General features: G+C 37.7%; 2 protein-coding genes and 1 pseudogene across 2 annotated transcripts; all 3 read right to left on the bottom strand.

The window, feature by feature from the left end:
• Positions 1–939: 939 nt before the first annotated feature.
• On the bottom strand, positions 940–2,287 carry LOC120277993 (pentatricopeptide repeat-containing protein At3g53360, mitochondrial-like). Its single transcript, XM_039284867.1, has one exon. It carries the CDS (start codon positions 2,263–2,265, stop codon positions 1,051–1,053), a length of 1,215 nt encoding a protein of 404 aa, XP_039140801.1. The 5' UTR covers positions 2,266–2,287; the 3' UTR covers positions 940–1,050.
• Positions 2,288–2,345: 58 nt separating this feature from the next.
• Positions 2,346–18,932, bottom strand: LOC120277570 (putative pentatricopeptide repeat-containing protein At3g47840). The gene is made up of 8 exons (XM_039284428.1): positions 18,464–18,932; positions 5,569–5,690; positions 5,418–5,457; positions 5,196–5,311; positions 5,039–5,103; positions 4,880–4,947; positions 4,442–4,504; positions 2,346–3,325 (listed from the first exon to the last, which is right to left on the bottom strand). The coding sequence occupies exons 1-8, from the start codon at positions 18,930–18,932 to the stop codon at positions 2,346–2,348; spliced, it is 1,923 nt and encodes a 640-aa protein (XP_039140362.1).
• A 119-nt stretch (positions 18,933–19,051) lies between these two features.
• On the bottom strand, positions 19,052–22,432 carry LOC120277324 (annotated as a pseudogene).
• Positions 22,433–22,435: the final 3 nt, after the last annotated feature.

Raw genomic sequence — 22,435 nt, 5'->3', positions numbered from 1 at the left:
TTATTAATAATTGTTTTTAAGAAATCATCTTAAAATCCTTGAACGTTCAGTCTTGTTTATGTTTTCCCATAAATTTCTATTTTCGAATCTAGTTGTTCACAAATAATTTTTCTATTAAATAAAATAAATTGTGAATCACACTAGATGATACATTATTGGCTTTTCTCTCTATTTTTAAAGTGGATGATGAATTATTGATTATATTTTAAAAAATTATGGATAAGTCATGAATAAAATTTTTCTCTATTGTCAAACAGGGAGGGAAATATCCTTGATTTTTGCATAGCTAGAAGGATGAAACATCAACTACTATATTTCATGATAGTTTGTTCATGGTTGATGCACAAAGTCCATGTTTATTATGTCATTATTATAATAGATAAGAAGGTATTTAATTACCACTAGCACAATAACCACATAATAATGAGTTTATTTCCTAATTCGAAATTATTTCTATTCAGAGAAGTCGAAGATTCATCTTCCTTTTAAAGCATAATTAATTGAGTATATAATGAATGTGTGAGTGGTGACGGCTTTGTTCACATTATGTATACAAATTATTTATTTTAAAAACATGACGACAATCACTCATTCACATTTGTTACTCGTCACCATGAATAATGTAAATAGTATTAAGAATATATGTTATAAATGTAAAGATAGTGATAAGAATAGAGAGCCAAAGTATTTACCAAAAACCGAACCCTCGAACTAACTTCTTTTCTTTTTCTTTTATTTCTCTCATTTCTTTTCTATATTCCAAAGTATACTAAAAATGAGTGTATTTATAGGGGTTCTGAGAATCGAATAAAGCGGCAGGGATCGATTCGATCCGACGCGATCCAAAAATACCATGGTTGGTAGAATAATACATGATCTAGCGATGCGTCTGATGACGTACGTGAAGCTTTCTACGATGTTGCGGCTTATACAGTAATATCTAGAAGTTGCTATAGTAATGCCGGTTGTTACAGTAAAATTGCTACAGTAGTCATCCAGTAAAAATATTTGTTTATAACAAATAGTAGTTTATTCATTATATATATATATTCACTCATGCCAAGATAGTGGCATGGGTGAGTATCCAGCTTCTAGCATCTCCATCTGCAACACATCCAACACCATGTAAATCTCATCAGATTCAGAGTGTGAAGTGTCTTCTACTATAAAAACCCTGACCTCTCCCTTAACCTCAATCCAACTCCTCCCTGGAGATTTTATCACACCATTACTCTTCATTGCCTTTCTCAACCTTGCAAATTCATCCCAACATCCAGCAGATGCATAAATACTGCACATCAGAACATAAGCTGCAGAATTAAATGGATCCATCTTCAATATCCCTTCTGCAGCTCTCTTCCCAATTTCCACATTGTTGTGCACCCTGCATGCAGCTAACAATGTCTTCAACATCACAATGTCAGCTTCAAATGGCATCTCATCTTTGAATCTTTCAGCCTCTATTAACCTTCCTGAACGACCTAACAAATCAATGATGCATGAACAATGCTCTCTTGTTGGTGCAATGTGGTATTCTGCTTCCATTTGTTTGTAGTAATGCAAGCCTTCATCTACCAAACCGATGTGTTTACATGCAGTAAGAACTCCAACAAATGTTACGTGATTTGGTTCTATGCTCAGGTCTTGCATGAGAGTGAATAGCTCGAGAGATTCTCTACCGAAACCATATTGAGCATAGCCGACGATCAAACTGCTCCATGAGAATACATCACGGTTATCACCCATCAGCTCAAACAGTTTTCGGGCATTGTCTAAGCTTCCGCATTTTGCATATGCGTCAATCAGCCCGTTACAGACCATTGGATCAGTGTTTAGACCGAGTTTTATCGCATAGGCATTGATCTGATTTCCCATGTCTAGGTAGGCCAGATCAGCACAAGCGCACAATATAGCATTCAGAGTGATTTGATCAGGCTTGTTTGAAGAATTCTGCAGTTCTTTTAATAGTTGAAAGACTTTCTCGGGTTGATGGCGCTGCAAGCATGCTGTAAGAATTGTGTTCCATGAGACGATATCATGATTGTGATTGATATCCTTAAAAAGAAGATCAAATGAAGTATAAAGATCTGAACATTTTGTATACATTGCAAGTAGACTGTTCAAGACTGCGATATTCCGGCATAATCCCATCTTAAGTGCATAACAATGGACCAGTTGGCCTTGGTGCAAAGAAGACGAACTTGTAAAGGCGCAGAGCAGAGCCCGAGTAGTAATGTCATCAGGATGCAATCTGAACCCTCGCATTTGAGAAAAGAATAACAAAGCTTCATTAAGGAAACCAGCATAAGCAAAATGCACTTATGATTGAATTCCAGGAAACTAAATCAGGACTTCCAATCTGAGAAAAATGCTTTCCTTGCATGATCCAACCTTCCACATCTTGCATACATATCGCTCAATGAACATCCGGCAAAATTATCGGTCTCCAAACCAAACTTAACACAGAGACCATGCAATTGCTCTCCTTGATCCAGCCTAGATATAATCCCACAAGCACTGAACAAGCTGCCGAAATGGAACTCATTCGGCCTATCAACACCAATGTCGAGCATTTGTTTGAAGAGACACAAAGCTTCAAACTCATGTCCTTTCTGAGCCAATGCAGCAATCATCGAACCCCATGAAACCAAATCCTTATCAGCAATCCTCTCAAACACAATGGAAGCATCCCGGATACCGTCAGACCTTGAGTACATTGTAACAAGCGCATTCTGAACAATCCTATCTCGCCCATGATCCATTTTGATGGTATGGCAATGCAACTGTCTTCCAAGCTCAATATCAAGCAAACCAGAACAGGCTCTGACAACACTCCCTAGAGCAAACTGGTCAGGAAGAAAACCAGACTGAAGCATACTGAGATAGAGCTCAACGGCTTCCCGCTCTCGATGGTTCTGAGACAAGCCAGATATCACCGAGGTCCAAGAAACAAGATTTCTCTCAGGCATTGTGTCGAATAACTGAAGGGCATCATCCAAAGACCTGCATTTTCCATAGGCATTGAGAATGTGATTGTGCAAGATAACATCAGTGAGAACAAGGGAATTGGAGAGGCGACGGTGGAGGCGGCGAATAGCAGTGAGGGAGCGGATGGAGGATGAAGCGTAGAAGAGTTTGGCATAGGTGCTCGGGTAGAAGACGCAATCCGAAGAGAAGGCGGCTTCAAGAGCCTCAGGGTATTGGCCTTGCTTGCAGAGACTGATGATGAAATCATTGGTGCATTGCTGGGAGATGAAGCTTGTGCTGAAGTTTTGGTAATACTGTTTGATTCTAGTTAGCATTTTGTGAGTTCTAACTACAAAGCCTGGTTAAAACTAGAAACTTGCAAGCGAATAAGAAAGATAAGTGGATTGTATTCACTGAGTTTGACTTCTAAAACATAATGTGTCAAGAGGGAAAGCAAACAGAGTCAGTCACTGGGTAAAACAGGGAGAACAAGCTTCTTGAACTCGTTCTTGACTTTCTTCTCCTTGCACTAGTTCAAGAGGCAAGGGATTGGCTCCATTCCAATCATTTCAATGCTTTGAAGCTTGAAATCAATAAACCAAGTCTCTTCTGTAAAGTTCGGTTGCCTTGCAGAATTGTGGCAATAGTTTGTTCGTATCTCCGCTGGCCCCAGCGGATTTGGTCTAACCAGAAATAAAAAGGTTTTGGACATAAGTTTTGTTTTATAAATGTGGGCCAGGTCCGAAAATGGCTTGGTTGTCCAGATTTAAATTCTGGTATACTCTTTTATTCTCTAAGATTTTAAAAGCCACAATCTTAGACCCATTTGTGTTAAGCTCAATTTTTTAAAAACTTCAAAGTTATATTGTTTTTTTCCATTAAGCCTTAATTTTTTATTTTTATTATTTTTTTATTTTTTATGAATTGAGTTGAGTTTTAGATTGTTGATTTGTTTTTTTTTTTCATGTGAATTAAATTTTTTTTTTATATAATTTAATATTTGGGTGAGCTTAAAAATAAAGCTTTATAAAATTGAGATAAATTTGGACATCCGGACAATCCGGTTTTAAAATAAACCTAATTTGGACATCTTAAGTTTGTCCAGATTTAAAACTGGGTCAGGTCCGGACACAAGTTTTTTTGATTATATTAGTAATTTTCTGAACCCGATTTGGTGGATTTTTACCACCCCTAAACATACTCTAAAATTATGAAATATTCTCATCGGAGATAAACAGAAAATACAAACATTTTCTATGTGAATAAATTATCTACAATAATTGAAATTTAGAAATACATTATGTTCACAAACAACAGATATCATGCTATGCATCATATTGTCCATCATCATCCATTTGTTTTAACTGCACAAACAGAAAGAAAGATGGGAATTTAATTAACAGTCAATAATTAGTCAAAATTTAAAACTTTAATTAACTTTTATTTTTTTAATTAAAAATATTAAGCGCAATACCTATATTAATGGCCTCTGTTTCTGTCACACACTGCTTCTTGGCAGCCTCAACTCTGTCCTTCTCTGTTAGTAATTCAAATAAATAAATAAATAAAGGGAATAAATAAATCTAATAAATACTTAATATTTATTTTTTATTAAATTTTTATATAGATTTTCAAAATATTCCCTATAACATATGCACACATAGTATTAGGGAATGTGTTGTATCCCCTATAGATCCTCTGTAACCTTTGTACATTTTTTATTTTAATTTATGAAATATATTCATATATATATATATATATATATTTTGGAAAGAAACACTATCATATTATTTTAGTCAAAACCTTTAAAAAAATCTACTAAAAAATTTTTCTTTAACAAAATACGATAATTACAGATTAGTCAAAAATTTGGGCACGAATCAGAATGTGAATATCTAGTTTTGGGTGTCACCACCAAACAACATGGATTTGGATAACAAATCTGAAACCACAACTAAAGACTGCTTACTATCATTGCGTCTAGTGATATTTAAATTCAGGATATTTTAAATTTCTCATTTTATTTTTAGTCACAGAGCTTAAAAAAATTAATAAAAAATATCTTTGTCACCTGTTATGAGTTTTATTCTCCGGTTTACATTTCTTGATCAAAGCCTCCATTTTCACTGTATCACCCTGAAAACAAAGGTAAAATGGTTCTGTTATATTTATCTATCACAAAATAAAAACAAAAATAAAAATAGATAAAATGAAAAAAAAAAAATTACATCAAGGAGTTTTCTTTGTGCATTGATGATTGTATCTGCAAAACGAGCCTTCATCATCGCATGATGTTGAGATGCAGACGGTGTCAGATATTGCTCCATTGATGGCAAACTCTCCTCTGAATGAGAAAACAGCCCAGATTAATTTTTTTTTTATTTAATAATATAATGATGAGAAGAAAACTATATATATATATATATATATATATATATATATATATATACCTTTTTTCTCTGTTGTGTCTTGTGTCTGTACTGCTTCAATCTGTGCACATAGGAATTAGGATGACATAAAAGATAAGCATGGGGATGGCCATAAATTAATGCAAAGAGAAAAATAACAATCATGTTAATTTATTGAGTTAATTATAAGGACCTTTCGCTTCTTCACTGGTGCATCTATGTTTGTGATGCTTCTATTTTGGCTCTTCATTTTTTCAGAATTATCATTACATGACTGTTGTTGTTCAGTGTTCACTTTGGGCTTGTAACTCTTCCCTGTTTCCATTGATCTTGACTTCTTCACAGCTCACCATTTCAAAAGAGTAATGTTAATAGAATAACCAAATTGTGAATTAAAAGAGATAAAACACTATACTGCAGTAAAATTAAAAATTTAATCTAAACCCATGTTTTATGTTTTAAATTCAAGAATAAAAATATTACGCATTGCAGCAATAGCCAAACGGTTAAAATACTTCATTCTTCATTACATATTTAAAATGTTTATCTATATTATAAAAAAGAAAATTATCATTAGAATTATTTGCTAGCTTATTAGAGAATCAAGTTTACTTTAGGCTAACTATATATATGTTAATATTTTATTTTATTTTTACAGAATTAAGGCTTAGTTAGTTATTACTTATTAGGTACTTGTCTGAAAATGATTGATAATTAATTATAAATTTTAATTATTAATTATTATTTTTTTAAAAAAAGTAGAGTGGCGATGGGAATGATGGGATTCCATCCCCACTTTTTTTAATTAATTAATTAACGATAAGCATCTTTTTATTATTTTTACATTATGCTTGAAATGTTTCGAACTCAAGACCTCCCAAACACAAGTAAGGTAGGAAGCCACTAGGCTATGCCTTGGTTCCTTCCATCCCCACTTTCCCCTTTGCCCTTTCCAGATCACCCTCCAAATATCAAATAACTAAATAAATAAATAAATATCACTTATGGTAATATGGATAAACAAAATATAGGATTTATATATAATATATTTGAGGAGTAAAAAATATCTATAAGAACAAAACACAGATTAAGACCAACAAGATTCACATGGATATCTCTTCCTTTTTAATAAAAATAAATAGATTATAAATTTATTGAAATAAAAAAAAGGGAAAATTACTTTATTCACCCTCGTAATTTTTCAAAACTTCCCAAAAACCCCTCCTACTTTTTACACACCACTGACTGACCCCTTCCAGTTAGTGTTTAACTTCCCTTTTACCCCCTACAGTTCACTTCAAATGGGTCCATGTTGTGAAATCCCATTTTTGGCCCGAAAAATGGTGGGAAAGGAAAGCGCCAAATCACGTCATGTTCGACTTTTGAAGGGCTTTCTGCTTGGTTTCTGATAGAAAATGGCAAGGAGTTACATTACATCTTGTTGTTCTCCTCATTATCATACCCGAAATATATAAATCGGTTTCTCGAACAGAAAATGAAATTGATTTCCATCGGATTGGTCAAGTGCGCTTCATCTTCAAATGGTACGTAGTCGATTTTTATTGTCGAGGCAGAGCATGTGCCATTGTCATGCTTCTCGTTTATGGTTGTAAAGTTGTATTACGACGAGAAGAAACGATGATTACTGACGAGTTCATTTCGTTGTAAAGTTCTTCTCGTTTATGGTTATCTATTTGTATATTTTTAAATAATGTTTAACTATTTTGCTATTATCCGTTTAAATATTTTACTAATATGTTTAATAATTATCATATCCGTTTAATACTTCCCATCTCCGTTTAACATTATCTTTACATGTATAACTATTCATAAGCGATGTAAATTCTCAAAAGTCTCTGCGTAAAAGCGGTGATCTTTTTCGTTTGATCCGAATTGTTGGCATGTGGCACGTGGCGGTGGCAGGTTATGGTATCCCGTGCGTGAGAATTAATGGCGGCATTAATTCTTGCGCGATAACCTAAAATTCTCGAACACCCGTTCGTTCTCATCGATCGATGTCGGCCACTGTGCGTTTAACTTTTTTCTCGGATACGAAGAGTCGACCTGCTGTGGACTTCACACCATAAATAACGAGGAAGAACCACTCCCCATGGACAGACCACTCCTCGTCGTCCTCATCATCCTCCTCCTCCTCCTCCTCCTCTTCCTCCTCTTCCCACTGGACATGACCACTCTACTCCGAAAGGATGTTTCGTGAGCCTTCTTCCTTATCTTGAGAATCAATTAGCCGTAATCACCGAACTAGTTAAACTATCTTTTCCACCTTGAGCGAAGTCCTCTCATAATTGCTCGAATGCGGAGGATTCTCCAGTGATGGATGAGCGGGAAAAGCAATTAAAGAAAGCATTTCGACTTGGGTATGAAAAGAAAGTTTTTCACGTATTGCGTGATTGCGGAGGATTCTAGAGGAGGAGATCATGAAAGCTATCCTTTAAGACTGAGTTGACATTTACCACTTGAGACTTTCACGTGCGTTTAAGAAAAATTACGTCGGTGTACATGCTATTACGTTACGTGTTTTAACTATCGGGATCGTCGTTTAAGTCCTACCATGACACATTGATTAATAGTCGTTTTCATGAATGTGTGTTGTTTAACCTTTTTAATGTTGTACGTTTTTGCGAGGTTCGAGTTGATGCGCTTGTTATGCAACCGGCCCTGTGAGCATTCGAATGTCTGAGACACTTGTTTCAGTTATCACGAGGTCGAGTCGTGAGTGTCCAAAGTCCGAAAGCGGACGTTGTAAATGTTGTAAATGTTGTAAATCTTTGTAAATGTTGTAAATGTTGTAAATATTTTATAAATAAAAGCGAAACAATCGTATTTGTTGTGAACTTCGAAATTTAAAGCAGAGACCTAGTAAAAACAATGTGGGAAACAGCGTCATTGTAAACAATAGAAAAAAAGTTAAACAATACTCAAGTTACTCTTTAAACAATGACAACGGTGTTTAAGAAAATACGTAAATATGTTTAAAGCAGATGACCGGGGAGGTACCCATCTAGCAGCGCGATGTCGATTGAAAGCATTCAATTTAAACAATAACATATTATTTACATGATATAGACTTTAGTTAAGCAGGTTAACCCGTTATTTTTAAACACTATATGTATCGTTTAAACATAAAAAAAGCTTAGGCGTTTACGAGAGACTCGTGTTGAGTTGAGAACTTTCATTCGAGCGATGACAACATGTCTTCCTCGCGACAATGACATATATTTCCCTTTTTGCCCTTGGGATGGAGGGAAAAATACCGCCCAATCACATCACGTCTAGTCTAACCTCTATGCATACAACGTGCACTTTTTGTCTTGCAGTTCGACTTACTGTTTGTTCTTTACATCTTCTACTTCTTCTTACGTCGTCTTCGTTTTGTTCTTCATTTCATTTGGTTTGCATCGATTTGGTTTTTCGACCGATATATTATGGAGAGTTTTTGTGGTATTGCTAGATTCGACGGGGAGGGAAGAGTGCTAATGTTCACGGCTCGAGACTTCTTGGGAATTGGTGTTAGGCTCGAGATATGTGAGCGATGGGGTCTCGAAATTTCTCTTGTCGGGGTTAAGTCTATCACACGGATGGATATAAAAGCGGTTTGCCCAATAGAAAAAGCGATGTTGACTTCAGCTGGATAGTGTCACGTCCCACTCCATCTTCAAATGTCTTTCAGTAGTTGATCTTGTCAGTCGAGACGAGAAAAATGTGCTATTCGTCGAATCCTAATGAAAAGCGAGGTTTACTCGTTGTAGTTCCTTTTCTTTTTAATTATTCCGGTTGATGCGGGGTCATTATTGTTTAAATAATGTCCGTCATTTGGTTAACATATCGTATCTAGTCCTTTTACGTTATTAGTTAATTGTTTAAGTATTTAATTTAACGTTTAACTATTGTCATTATCGCTTAAACATTGTATTCTCCAGCTTAACATATTGATCTTTTCATTTGAGTGAAGTGTTGGCGAGGAATTGATTCTGCGAGTGCTCCCATTCATCCCCATGGTGACTCACGGCGGTGTGGGATGTCTTCCTTCCTCGTCGGATCATTACGAAGTGTTGTCGTTGGATATTGATCGACGTTTTGACGAGTGTCGAACATTTCGAGGGATGTACTTAAATCATGCAATCAAAAGGAATTTTGACTTCAAATTCATAAAGAGCGAAAAACATCAGGGTGTGGAATGCTGCCGGATGGTTGTCGTTAGGCGCCTTCATGCATCAAAAGAGTATAACAAAAATACTTTCTGAATCAGACAATCAACCCGTCACACACTTGCGGTGGTGGCATAGGTTCAGGCCACATCCGAAGCGTCCAAAAATGGAGTTAGCGCACGGTGATTCGAAGCTCGAGGACCGTCCTCATAGCAAGGCCATCGACATTCGAAGGACATGTTATGGGAACATGGTGTCCACATACCATACAAGCGAGGCTTGGTTGGGAAAAAGAGCATGCCGTGTGGTCCTCGGCTCAGCGGTGACATCTCCGACTATGACTGTTTGCTTTGGTATGTGGATAAGGTGGGCTGAGGACAAATCCCGGCGGCGTTGCGATGCGTGGAGAGAGCGGTGATCGTTTTAAAGCGTGCATTCTTTTCTTTCGGTAGCGTGTATTGTGGGATTGAGAGGACTGCTGGGCAGTCTATCACTTTCTCGATGGTACCCACCTCCTTGGAAAAATACTCGGGGTACACTCACACGGGCTGCACAGGAAAGATGGTAACAATGGTTTTTCCACGTGCGCCTTCGGTATGATCGACAATCGAGACCGATGCCAATTGGACTTGGTTCATATCTAAGTTGGGCGATGCCTTATCACGAGGGTGGAGATTATCATGAGATAATTACCTTCGCTGTCGAGACGGAGTCCAAGGGCCTTGTGGCGCAATTGCGAGAGTCTTCCCTTCTTCGCCACATGCGTCATCGCCTTCGACATTTGGAGGCCAATTTTACGAAAGCCAATGTCGCGACTTGGGAAGGCGTTGAGGGAGGAGTCTCTGGGTCTATATGCTTCCGCATTGCGTGGGCATCCACGGCTAAAAGATTTCGATGATACCGTGAATGAGCTGCAGAGCCATATCACCCCGAAGCTCATCAGCGGTTGATTATCATCGAGATATGGCACATTGGTCGAATTATCCGTTCGGAGGTGATCGTTGAGGGTGAGATGTATTCGAGCGTCGCGAGTCGTTCAATGCTTGGATCAAGGGAAGCTCGTCATTTCTGCGGGTGGCGAAAAAATGGTTTCGACTCCATAAGGTCTGCCGAATGTTGATTTACACTTAACATTTTAGTATTACCCTTTTAAACATTCTCAATCTTTGTTTAATTACACTTTTACCCGACTTTTAAATATTAATCATTTCGTTTATTTAATTACAATAATGTTTAAACATGTTGACTAATTATTTAACCATCACTGCCTTTGTTTAACCTTATTTGCGGTGTTCAAGTTGATGCGCATGTTATGTAACCCAGCGTGAGCAAGCGACCAAATGGGAGACCTACTTATGCTTGAGACATACATTCGAGTTAGAGATCATTGTTGAGGACGGACCGAAATCTTAGCGTGTTGGTCGTTGTGTCGATGATCGTTACGAGCTGATCGACCAATGCGAGAACTCCGTGGATCTCGCCATCGAGAACTTGTTCATGTCGAAGGTGGTGAAGTTTATGGTATCCCTCGCAAAACATGACTTGCGTCACAATGCGAATAACGCATGACACCAACGTACATCGACTTTATGAGCGGGTACTTCACCGTCGACAATTACAACGGCATACAAGGAAGCTATATTCCCCATACCCGGCGATGACGGGCCTTCGGACGGAAATCGTGAGCTTTCTGCGACCGCACTGTGAGTAGAAGCGCTCGGGCGGCCTAGACGAAAGAGAGGATCGAGTCGCGAGCGTTTGATGTCCGCTGAGTTACATTGCGGCCATTGCCAAGGATCCGGTCGCGATCGGCGATCTTGTAGATGAAAGCTGTCGCCCGATCTAGGCATTGTTAATAAACCGACGATAGCGATGGGAAACATTGTGTATTTATAACGAATTGAATGTATTTACACGGAGACATTGTTATTTTTAAGCGGATACTAATCGTAATTTGAAATATTTCAAATCTGATGTTTAAACGATGAATTGAATTGTGTATTGATGGGCAACTTTCCATATTTAGTTAAACAATAAGTGCATTCATTTAAAGCAGGAGAAAGTGTTATTTTTAACAGCGTAGACCGTAATTTGAAATATTTAAACCGATGTTTAAAACGATATATACTATATTTAAACAATGAAAGTGAAAATGTACACAAGCACAACGTAAATTAAACAATGAAATAAAACCGAATGGAATTTAACCCGCTTTACTAATTCAAAACAAACAAAATTTACATTACAGGTATATAAGTCATGTTCTTCGAACACGAAAACAATGAATTGAATTTGTCGAGATTTACATTTGAAAACAAAATTGTGATGAGATATACTAGAGACATGTTATTCAAAAAGCAATTTAACCGCTGGCAGGCGACCCCTTTGTCATGGATGCTACCGCCCTCCCTCCTTAAGTATGCGGGTAACATACAGTGATCTCGAGGTAAGGAACGCTCATCTGCGGTAGCCGTAACTTCTCACCCCACAGATGAATTGCTCGATAAACCGCATGACGTAGACGCACAATCGACAGCCTTCCTGTTTTTTGGGCGTGGGGTTTACGTAGCGTACGCAGCGAGTACTTTCTGGCCGCCGACTCGCTTAACTCCATATCGACACAAAGGTCGAATAGATTCACTGGTCGAGATATGCAAGTCGAGATTAGAATACCGATTTAAATACCAACAGATATTAACGGACATAATTAAAGAACTTACCATGTCCAACGCGCTCCTTATCGTGACTCGGACGCGAAGAATAATGCCTGTATTCTGATTATCATTGTCGTGATTCGACGACATGGAAGTGGCCATTCATGATTATCGGAGGATGACAATTTGAACTTCATGCGAGTGCGACAAAGCATCCCCGATCATAGCTATAATTGTCGTCATGCGTCGTCCGCTTTGGCATAAGCAGTTAAGCGTGATTCGATGATGGAGGGCGCTTCTTGTAAGGATATGGCTCTTTCGCTCGACTTTTGTATTATGCATCACGAAAGTCGTCCATCACATCATCAAATGACCATCTCCTTCCCTCAAGCGGCGTAGTATAACCCGTCATGGTGAGGGTCGTGACGATCATTCTTCCACAGCGGTCGAGGTTAAAGCGATAATGGATATTAGAAGACCATATTGATAATATTTAAATGATATTATCAATTGTTACATGATATTATATATAATTAAACGGTAAGAGGCTGAAAAACTTAAATGATAACATAATGGTATTAAAACACTATTAGGTAATAGTTAAACACTATAAGAAACCCTTTAAACAATATCATAAAAAGCGTTACACTTACCCGTCCATAGTGCAGTACTGAGGAAGATCCTCATCAACTCGCCGTCATGTTGTTAAGACGACCTCGTGACCAACCCATTTCTTCTTCTTGAATAAAAAGCTTTCCGAGCCGTATGGTCCAATTTTTCTGATTGGCCTCGATCATCTCTCTCGTTGCTTTCGGTCGGGTCTCTCATCAAGCATCTTCCTTGGATGCGGGACTACGGCGACAGCAGATCAACGCGTATGACATCCTTACATTGTTGTTCTTGTCGTGGGATCTGCGCCCCGGCTTCGACGCTGGGACGACGGCGACGAGATCAACCGCAGACACTTCCCTTAACTTGTTCTCGACCTTCGTGGATTGTGTCCATCTTTGATGCCGCGATCTCGGCAACTGGGTTCCACTGTCGATCGATTTCAATGAGAAGAGAGTCAACGATCTTTCTCAACCGCAAGAACGGCTCACATCATCTACGATCGCTCCTCCACCGCTACGGCTATGTCATCAACTGACAGACTCATGAGACATACAGATGCAAATGCGTGTAAGCTATTGTTTCATCGTCACCGGCAGTGGAGACGAGGCGATTGTTCTCCTCTTTTTCGCAAGTCTCTTCGAATGTGGTCACCTTGAACGACCTTCCCGATGATGTCGTCGCTGCGCAAATTCACGCCTTCGCTCGTCCCGGTGCTTCGGTTCTTTTCGAGGGATGGCGCGCAAATGGCCGGAACGTCCCTTCCAGCGCCTCACACGAGCGATGCCGAGGAAACCTCGGCTATCATTATCTGCGTACTGCCCGCATAAGAGTCTACAGTACATCTTCGCCAACGTCACCGCTGGCCTGCCACGTCGAGGGGCCGCCACGGTCGAGGGACTGCGTTGCTCGTGGTAGGAGGGTTGTTGCAATCGCGGGGTAGGGGAGGGCTTCTCCTGGCCGAGGAATGCGTGCGGCGTGGTGGGTCGGAAGTAGGAGAAACGCAGGCCCGGCAAAGTACGATGATAGAGGCTGCTCTCATCCCGCCTTCGAGCTAGTGGTTCCGAGCAATGGCATCCATCCGCTTAGTGCGCCAACAAATATTTTCTTCTTCAAAGATTCAGGAACCATTTCGAGAAACTATATATTTAAACGTTATAGAATATAATTAAACGGAGAATCGTAATATTTAAAACGGTTATTAATAATAGTTAAACTGTAGAATACTAAAGTTAAAGCGCTAAAAACAATGTTTAAACATTAAAGACTTATGTTAGACATCATGTCCATGATTTATTACCTCTTTTCCATCGAGCGATCGACAAGCTCGTTTTCACATCGCCATTGCTCCGTAAGTACTTTCACCGTAGCACAAGATCCTTTGGGATCTCGTCAAACGGACTTTCTTCCCTGTTCCGGCCACCAGAAAACCGGACGTTAAGCTTGACCGAGCAAACCCTTAACGCATTACTCGTAGTCGGTCTTCTTCCCCGCAGATCTATCTCGTGCACTCGCGGCCGTGGAATATCCTCCATAAGCCACTTGTGCGTCGCGCCTACGCGTCGATGCTCACGGTCGGTAGATCATCGACGTAATCAACGATCCAGCTCGAACCGAGCATGATGTATTTGGGAAGAGGACTCGTCCCCATGAGGTACACCATCGGAGTTTGACAAAATTATCTTCTTCTCCTCCGTCGAACCAGTTGCACCGGAGTGCTCTTGATGGAGTCTCTCGTGTCTCCGTAGGTCTTTGATAGATCACCGCCTCGAACGACCGACTCTTTTCTTCGAAAGACCACTGCGTGCCGCTCATCGCAACGTTGTACTCAAGAACGAGTGGGCCCATCTTGAGGTGCTCGAAACTCGAGCAGCTTTCCCCGATCCCGAATTTATTGAGTGCGACCATCGCATCTTTGCAAAAGAGAATCAAGAAGGGCCCTCTTGGTATATGGTTTCCACTCAGAAATCGCCGCAAACGGTGTCCTTCGAATAATCTCCCAGTGTCGAGGGGTCATGTTAACTTTCAATTCACCTAAGGTCTCCACAACCGTGTCAAATAGCAACGCCCCATTAACTAGGTCGACCGCCATAATCACAAGCCTCGCAGATTGACTAAAAAGTTTAAGCCGCTAATATAAGGTTTTAAACCTGTAAACTCTCGCTTATTAAATGTAGATATAAAATGTTAAACAGAGACCCATTTTGTTAAAAGCAGACTGGGAATACTTTAAACAGTAGACAACAAAATGTTAAACCAGTAACATCTCATTTCTTAAACGTCAACCCTCATTTGTAAAACTCGCAACCATATCAAACGAAACGGAAATGTACATTATAAATATTACATAAATCATAACAATCGAAAAAACTATTTCGATAGTGTATACATACTGAAAAATGCAAAAACAAAACAAAAACCCTAACCGAGAAATCTCCTGCAGACTAACAAAACCCTCACCGAGAAATCCCCCTCGCAGACTTTCAATATCTTCCAACAAAAACAGAGCACAAAAACAAAACCGAAAAAAATCTTTCTTTCAGATATGCAGCTTAACATAAAAACCATACTCAATACCTTAGATTAGAATCGATGAAATGCCAACTAGTTGCTGGGGACTTCTCCTTCGAGATACCGGTGGAAAGGGAAAAAGTCGATGAAATGGCAATTACAGAGGCTTCAGCGTAGAGACAACTTCGAGACAAACTGGAAATGGAAAAAGTCAAGACGTGAGTTGAGAAAAAGCAATTAAACTACTCCAATAAATTGCCTCTGGGGTTACTCCTACGGAAAACCCCCACTTCCTCTCAAATCGCCGAGATGGTCAGCAGCCCACGACTCCCCACTACGCAAGGGCATTTTCGTCCAAAAATTTGAAACTCACCTCGCTCACATCCGCTACATGCGGTTTGGGGGTTTCGAAAAACATGACTTTTAAAAGGAGGGAGTTTTTGGGGATTGCAAAAACTAACGGGGTGTTTTTGGCAATTTTACAAACTTAAAGGGTTTTTTTGGCAATTTCCACTAAAAAAAACTACAAACTATTCTTATATCAAAAATTGTGATAGATAGCATAAAAAAATAAAATCAAAACATACCAGAAAAGAATTGAAATGATGAAGACCAAAACAAAGTGAAACATCAGTAGAAAATTTCTCACTTTACAATATCAGAACTTGTTTATTCTCCAGATCTAGATCCGATCTGTGATCTTTGCTTTATTTTTTTTAATTAATTAATAAATAATCTCATAATTTGATACTAGAAAAAAATAAGGTAGTGATTAGCACATTTCTCCCCAAAATCAGAGACGTATCTCCGTTCATTTAGGTTTAGAGGATGAGTTTTTTATTTTTATTAAAAAAAATTAAAGATGAGAAAAGTTACTAACCTTTTTCACTTATTGGCTCCTCAATCCAAAAATCTAGCAAGAGAAAAGACTGATTGACCAGAAAACCCTCTAAAAAATATTTATTTATCAAGAAATAGACACAAAAAATATATATTGATGGAGATTGCAAATCTAAAAGACAGATTGAGTTTATATCAAGGAATGAACATAGAAGCGATATGAGTAGCAAATGACTTTTTATATTAAATTTATTTCAAAATTAATATAAATATATAAATAAATGATTTTTTAAATTATATTTATTTGACTTCATCAAATTTGTCTGTATTTTGAATTAAATTTTCTAAAATAATATAATTCTAATAAATATACCTATTAAAAATGTTAAGTTTATTTTCATGTAATATTTTTAATACCTTTTCCTTTTCCTTTTTTGATGAAGAACGAATACTCATAAAATTTTTTCAAAATATAATGAAAACCCTTGTTTACCCTAATTTTCTAATCATTAATCAATTACTTTTGAATTATAATAAGATCATTAATAATATAACATATATCTAATTAATAGAAATATATTGGGAATTGGGACATGGCAAATGAGTAGATGGCATATTTATGGATTGATCTAATGATATATATATATATATATATATATATATATATATATATATATATATATATATATATTGCTATAGAGAGACCTATATTGCTATAGAGAGATCTCTGTTCTTTGCTATTTATTCGTATATCTATTCAGTCTCTCATGTAGAGTCTTTTATTTCTAGTGAGATAGGAAAAAACTAGTTAACTCTCTATTAAAAAAAATCAACATAGATCTTTTCGTTAGCGCCACGTATGTGATTTCATATAATTTCATGTTATTCTTTTTTATTTGATTATATTTTTAATTATTATTTTTCAATTTTCATCATTTGAACCCTCAACTTTTGAGTTCAGAGAAAAGTGAGATAACTAACTATTCAATGAAGGAATGACACCCCTGTTTTCTCCTTTTAATATAATATGGTTTATCCATTTTTTAAAATATTTATATAATAAAAAATATCAAGATTTGCAATCGCAAAAAACAACCAATTCAATTTTCTTCCACAACCAATGGGCTCTTGCTACCGGATTAATTACATAAAATATTCGTTTCAAGACCATTAGAAATCGAATCCCAAAACCCAATTAAAGTGAGGGCATAGGTGCTTATTGAGTTTATAACTGCAATTCTTGTATGTGCGCATTCTTTAACTTCACTTATATCATGCAACATTAACTATAACTAATTATGATTATTAAAAAAAAAGTTATGAATGAATATTTTTAAAAGTTAAATACATATAAAAAAAAATACCATCAATATCATGAATAGCACAAAATTTACTTATAAAAAAAAAAATCTTGATTTAACTCTTTTATTTTTAATGAACTCTTGCCTCATTTAGGGTCCATTTGATACGGGAAAAAAATGAGGGGCATGACAGCATAAACTCTCTTGTCTCTTGTTTGATTTGCAAATATATTTAGGGTACAGTACAACAATGTGTTTGAGTACCGCACAAGTTGGAAAAAAATTGTCCTACCAAAACCACTGTACAAGTTTTCGGTTATGGGACAACACAACAAAAGTCAATTTTACTCCACTTTAAATCCAAAAATTACAATAATTAACTAAAAACGCATCCCATCAAAAAATTTACAGTTATCATTCAACGCTCTACCCGATCTAATCCACGGCCGTGAACCTCCTTCCCCGACCTTCCCATCCGCCGCGGTACTTTCCTTTTCAAATCTCTCTCCTCTTCTCTTGACTTTCCCCTTCTTACTTTCTATTTTCTTTGAGAATTCTATGGTTTCTTGGCATCTTGCAAGATCTACTGGTCTTTTTCTATGCCAATTTTTAAAATTTATTTATTAAATAAAAAAATGATTATTATGTTAAGATTCTTCCTATCTTTAATTATAATAAACTTATTTAATCTTGTGAATTATAGTTAAAAATATCAAGATAATTAGCTTTTTTTAATATGATAAGAAATGTTAACAAAATTTATAATATATTTTTCATAAATAATTATTAGTTAATATATTTAAATTTTTAAAAATATATTTGTGCCAAGTAATTTATTTATTTTTTTTAATTTTCTTATTCCACAATACTATATGAATTTAGTAATTTTATATTTAATTGTGTTATATTAATTTGTATTGTGCTTTGAATATCAAAAATGGCACAAGACAAATACTTGTGTTGTACTATAAGCACTTGTGATGTGTTGTACTCTTGTATTGTACCTTTGTGCAAATCAAACGGACCCTTAAAGTGTATATTAAGCAAACAAGAACGAGCGCCGACAACACTCCCTAGAGCAAACTGGTCAGGAAGAAAACCAGACTGAAGCATACCGAGATAGAGCTCAACGGCTTCCCGCTCTCGATGGTTCTGAGACAAGCCAGAGATAACCGAGGTCCAAGAAACAAGATTCCTCTCAGGCATTGTGTTGAATAACTGAAGGGCATCATCCAAAGACCTGCATTTTCCGTAGGCATTGAGAATGTGAATGTGCAAGATAACATCAGTGAGAACAAGGGAATTGGAGAGGCGACGGTGGAGGCGGCGAATGGCGGAGAGGGAGCGGATGGAGGATGAAGCGTAAAAGAGTTGGGCATAGGTGCTCTGGGTAGAAGATGCAATCTGAAGAGAAGGCGGCTCGAAGAGCCTCAGGGTATTGGCCTTGCTTGCAGAGACTGATGATGAAATCATTGGTGCATTGCTGGGAGATGAAGCTTGTGCTGAAGTTTTGGCAATACTGTTTGATTCTGGTTAGCATTTTGTGAGTTCTAACTACAAAGCCTGTCTAAAACTAGAAACTTGCAAGCGAATAAGAAAGATAAATAAGATTTAGAGCCAAAAAGATAAGTGGATTGTATTCACTGACTAGGTATTATCAATACTCAAAGTTTGAGTTCTGAAACAAAATGTCAAAGAGGGAAAGCAAACAGAGTCACCGTCGCGAGAAGCAGCTACAAGATGGAGAGTGTTAGGAGGAGACCGAAATGGTCACTGGGCTAAAACAGGGAGAACAAGCTTCTTGAACTCATTCTTGACTTTCTTCTCCTTGCAGTAGGAGAGGCCAGGGATTGGCTCCATTCCAATCATTTCAATGCTTTGGAGCTTGAAATCAGTTAGGTGACATATAAACCGATCGAGTCTCTTCTGTAAAGTTCGGTTGCCTTGCAGCATTGGGTTTCGCTTTCGTGTTGTAGGTGAAACCATTGTCGTCGGATCTCAGCTCCTTCCAAGCATCAATCCACCCTTCAGGAATTGGGAAAGCACCGTCTAGTTTGTCGTCCCAATTCATGTCACCACCAAAGATTACATTTGGGGAGCTTTTGAGGATGCTGATGGCCTGCTTTGCCTGGGCTACTCTCTCTGTGCTGAACATTTGGTCCCATTTGGGAGGGGCAGGGCAGGGACTCTCGAGGTGGCTCGTGGCAATCAGCAACTCCTTGCCTATCCCCGTATCAATATCTGCCAAGCATAACTCTCTTCCCATGATAGAGTTAGAGAATGGCTCGCAGCTGAATGATTTTACTGGCAATTTGCTCATCTGTACCAAATTTGAAGGACAATACCAAAGTATCAGTGCAAATTTATGACATTCTTAAAATTTAGAACCAATGGAGGTAAAGGTGAGATGCAAAAAATATGACAAGTTGAAAGCTATCATGAATGTAATGTGATGTTGAATTGTGAGACTGATCCTATTAAACTAAATAAACTTTATATGGGCATCATTCAAAAGGTTGCAAAACAACAACAGCAATAATCAGAAAGTGGGTAAAATTTACAAACCATAAAAAGATATCATGAACTGAAAGTTACAATGAGAAGATTGTATATCTGCAGAAATCAGTGGCGGAGGCAATACATGTTCCATTGCAAGTAATTCACATAACCCATGCCAGATTTGTTGAGTTTTTCCACCAAAGATGAACAAACAATGTTTAAAGATACCCCAGATTAAAAACAGCAGGAGCTACACAGAGCAGTCATAGCAAGAAAAAAACAGACTTAATTAAAAAAAACAAAAACCACTGCACTAACAGCATCATGAGATTGAAAACACATCGACATTGGTCAATAACTGTCAAACAATTAATGTAGAAATGCAAAGAAATGACATGCACATAGAAAAGAAATCAGTTATTTGTTACAGCATTGCAAACTGAGTCAAGGACAAACCTGCATGCAGAAGTATGCTTTACTATTTGCCTCATGTGATCTTACTGAACAACTGTATGCATCCCACCACTTAGAACTCTTGAGAATCTCATAAATGTTTGGTGTAACCTCCTGCACGATGATTTTATACCAGTATATTTTTTAATGCTAACAAAAATTTCTTCACAAAAAAAAGGATGGAACAATTGGAGACCTGAAAACAGATGATATCAGGTGAATTCTGCTGAATAAGGTCACCGAGAGCTTTCATCCTGTTAAAAACTTCCAGATCCTCACGGAACCATACATTATAGCTTAAAACCTTAAGCAAACCATGTTTAAAATTGCTGTTGGGATTATCTGTTTCACATGTCAATGAAGAATTAACAGTTATAAGACATTCTGGACATAATTAAAAGGGTGCAGGTAGAACTTCAGTAATGAAGAAAATCAAACACACAAAACCAACAACTTCTTTATTTGTTCCTTTCTCTTGCATCAAAAGATTAAAAACAACCTACAATCAAGATGTACAGAAATAGATGGTTGTAGAACATAATGAAACAGTCTGATGCATCTGAGCTTTTTGCAAATCATCAAAAACTGTATATCATTATCCAAGCAAAAGAAAATATCTTTATTAGTTGATGAGTTTCATATATCAAGAAATTTGTATCAGTAAATTGAACATTTTATCTCCAAGTTAACATAGAGCTGAATCAAGACTGCTTCCAGAATTTATCGAAATCCAAATTGTGTTTAGATTACGCTATTGATATTTTTCCTCCCATTTAAGAAATATGGCCAAGCCCACTTCAAGGAAAGGAGACTCTGATTCCCGAGGGAAGTTACAGAAGTAGAATGCCAACTCTTGAATGCGGAGATGATCGCTATTCATCAAACTTGATCATCCAATCCTATCAACCCATATGCAACCACTAGCTCTACCATAAAAAAATAAAACATCACTTGGCAGAGTACGAAGTCAGCCTTAGGATATCAACAACAAAAAATGCTTTCTCTCATCAACTTCAAAGGAATGCAGTGACAAACAATCTCTAGCCATCTTAGCAATATGCCAGTTTTCATATACCAACCTATAGAAATTCTACATATAAATCATTCAAGAATCAAATCCCAAGTTAACCACAGCATTAAGGCACCGATGTAGCATATAATTGTTGCTACTTAACTTTAAAAGCTATCAAATTTGAACGAAAAGAAAAGAAGGAAAAGCTCGTATAATTCAAAGAAAGAGAAAGAAAAATGAACCTATTAAGATTGGATCAGTGGCATCCTCCTTCACTTCCTTTCCAGGGCGCTTCCAATCGGATTGGGGACAATCGGAATCTTTCTTACGCTTGGTGCCGCAGGGCTGGAGAGGGAGAAAGACTGAGCCGATGGAGGGGTGGGAAAGCTCGTCAGGGTCTAGGTCGACCATGGAGATAGAGGGAGCCCTGGTTTCGCACATCTCACAGGAACCATTTTGGGCGGGGTTGGAGTATGTGCAACTTAGGCAAGACCACCGTCGTCCAGGAGATGAAGAGGAGGACGGGGACGAGCATGAGAACTGGACAAAGGATGAAGGGGTGCCGCACATAGTGCATAGGCGTTCATCTGATGAAGGGTTGATGAACGTGCATCTGGAGCAGGCCCAGGAAGAAGCCATTATGTTCCTTGAAGGTCTCCTCCCTCTTGGAAAGAAAGAAAGAAAGAAAGAAAGAAAGAAACCAAAGAAAGTGAAATGCTATGGAACGAGGATGCCAGATGATGTGTTTAACCTTTTAAATCCAGGACCCGGAGGGACTCGAAAAACCAAAAAGGATAGGAGTTTCGTAGCAGATGGCAGTTACTGTTTTCGAGTTCCCAATGAATACACGTTGGGGATTGGAAAGTAACAATGGAGGTCAACTGGAACAGGGATAGTCAACTTGGATTATTTATTCTGGCGATGAGACAAATAACCAATCACATATCCGGCATTAAATTATACGTTCCTTTCACGATGGCGTCTCTATGGCTATATGCTGAAAAATTCCAGG

Source organism: Dioscorea cayenensis, chromosome 15, assembly GCF_009730915.1.
Source record: "Dioscorea cayenensis subsp. rotundata cultivar TDr96_F1 chromosome 15, TDr96_F1_v2_PseudoChromosome.rev07_lg8_w22 25.fasta, whole genome shotgun sequence".
Classification (NCBI taxonomy): domain Eukaryota; kingdom Viridiplantae; phylum Streptophyta; class Magnoliopsida; order Dioscoreales; family Dioscoreaceae; genus Dioscorea; species Dioscorea cayenensis.
This window is presented reverse-complemented; position numbering and strand designations above follow the sequence as displayed.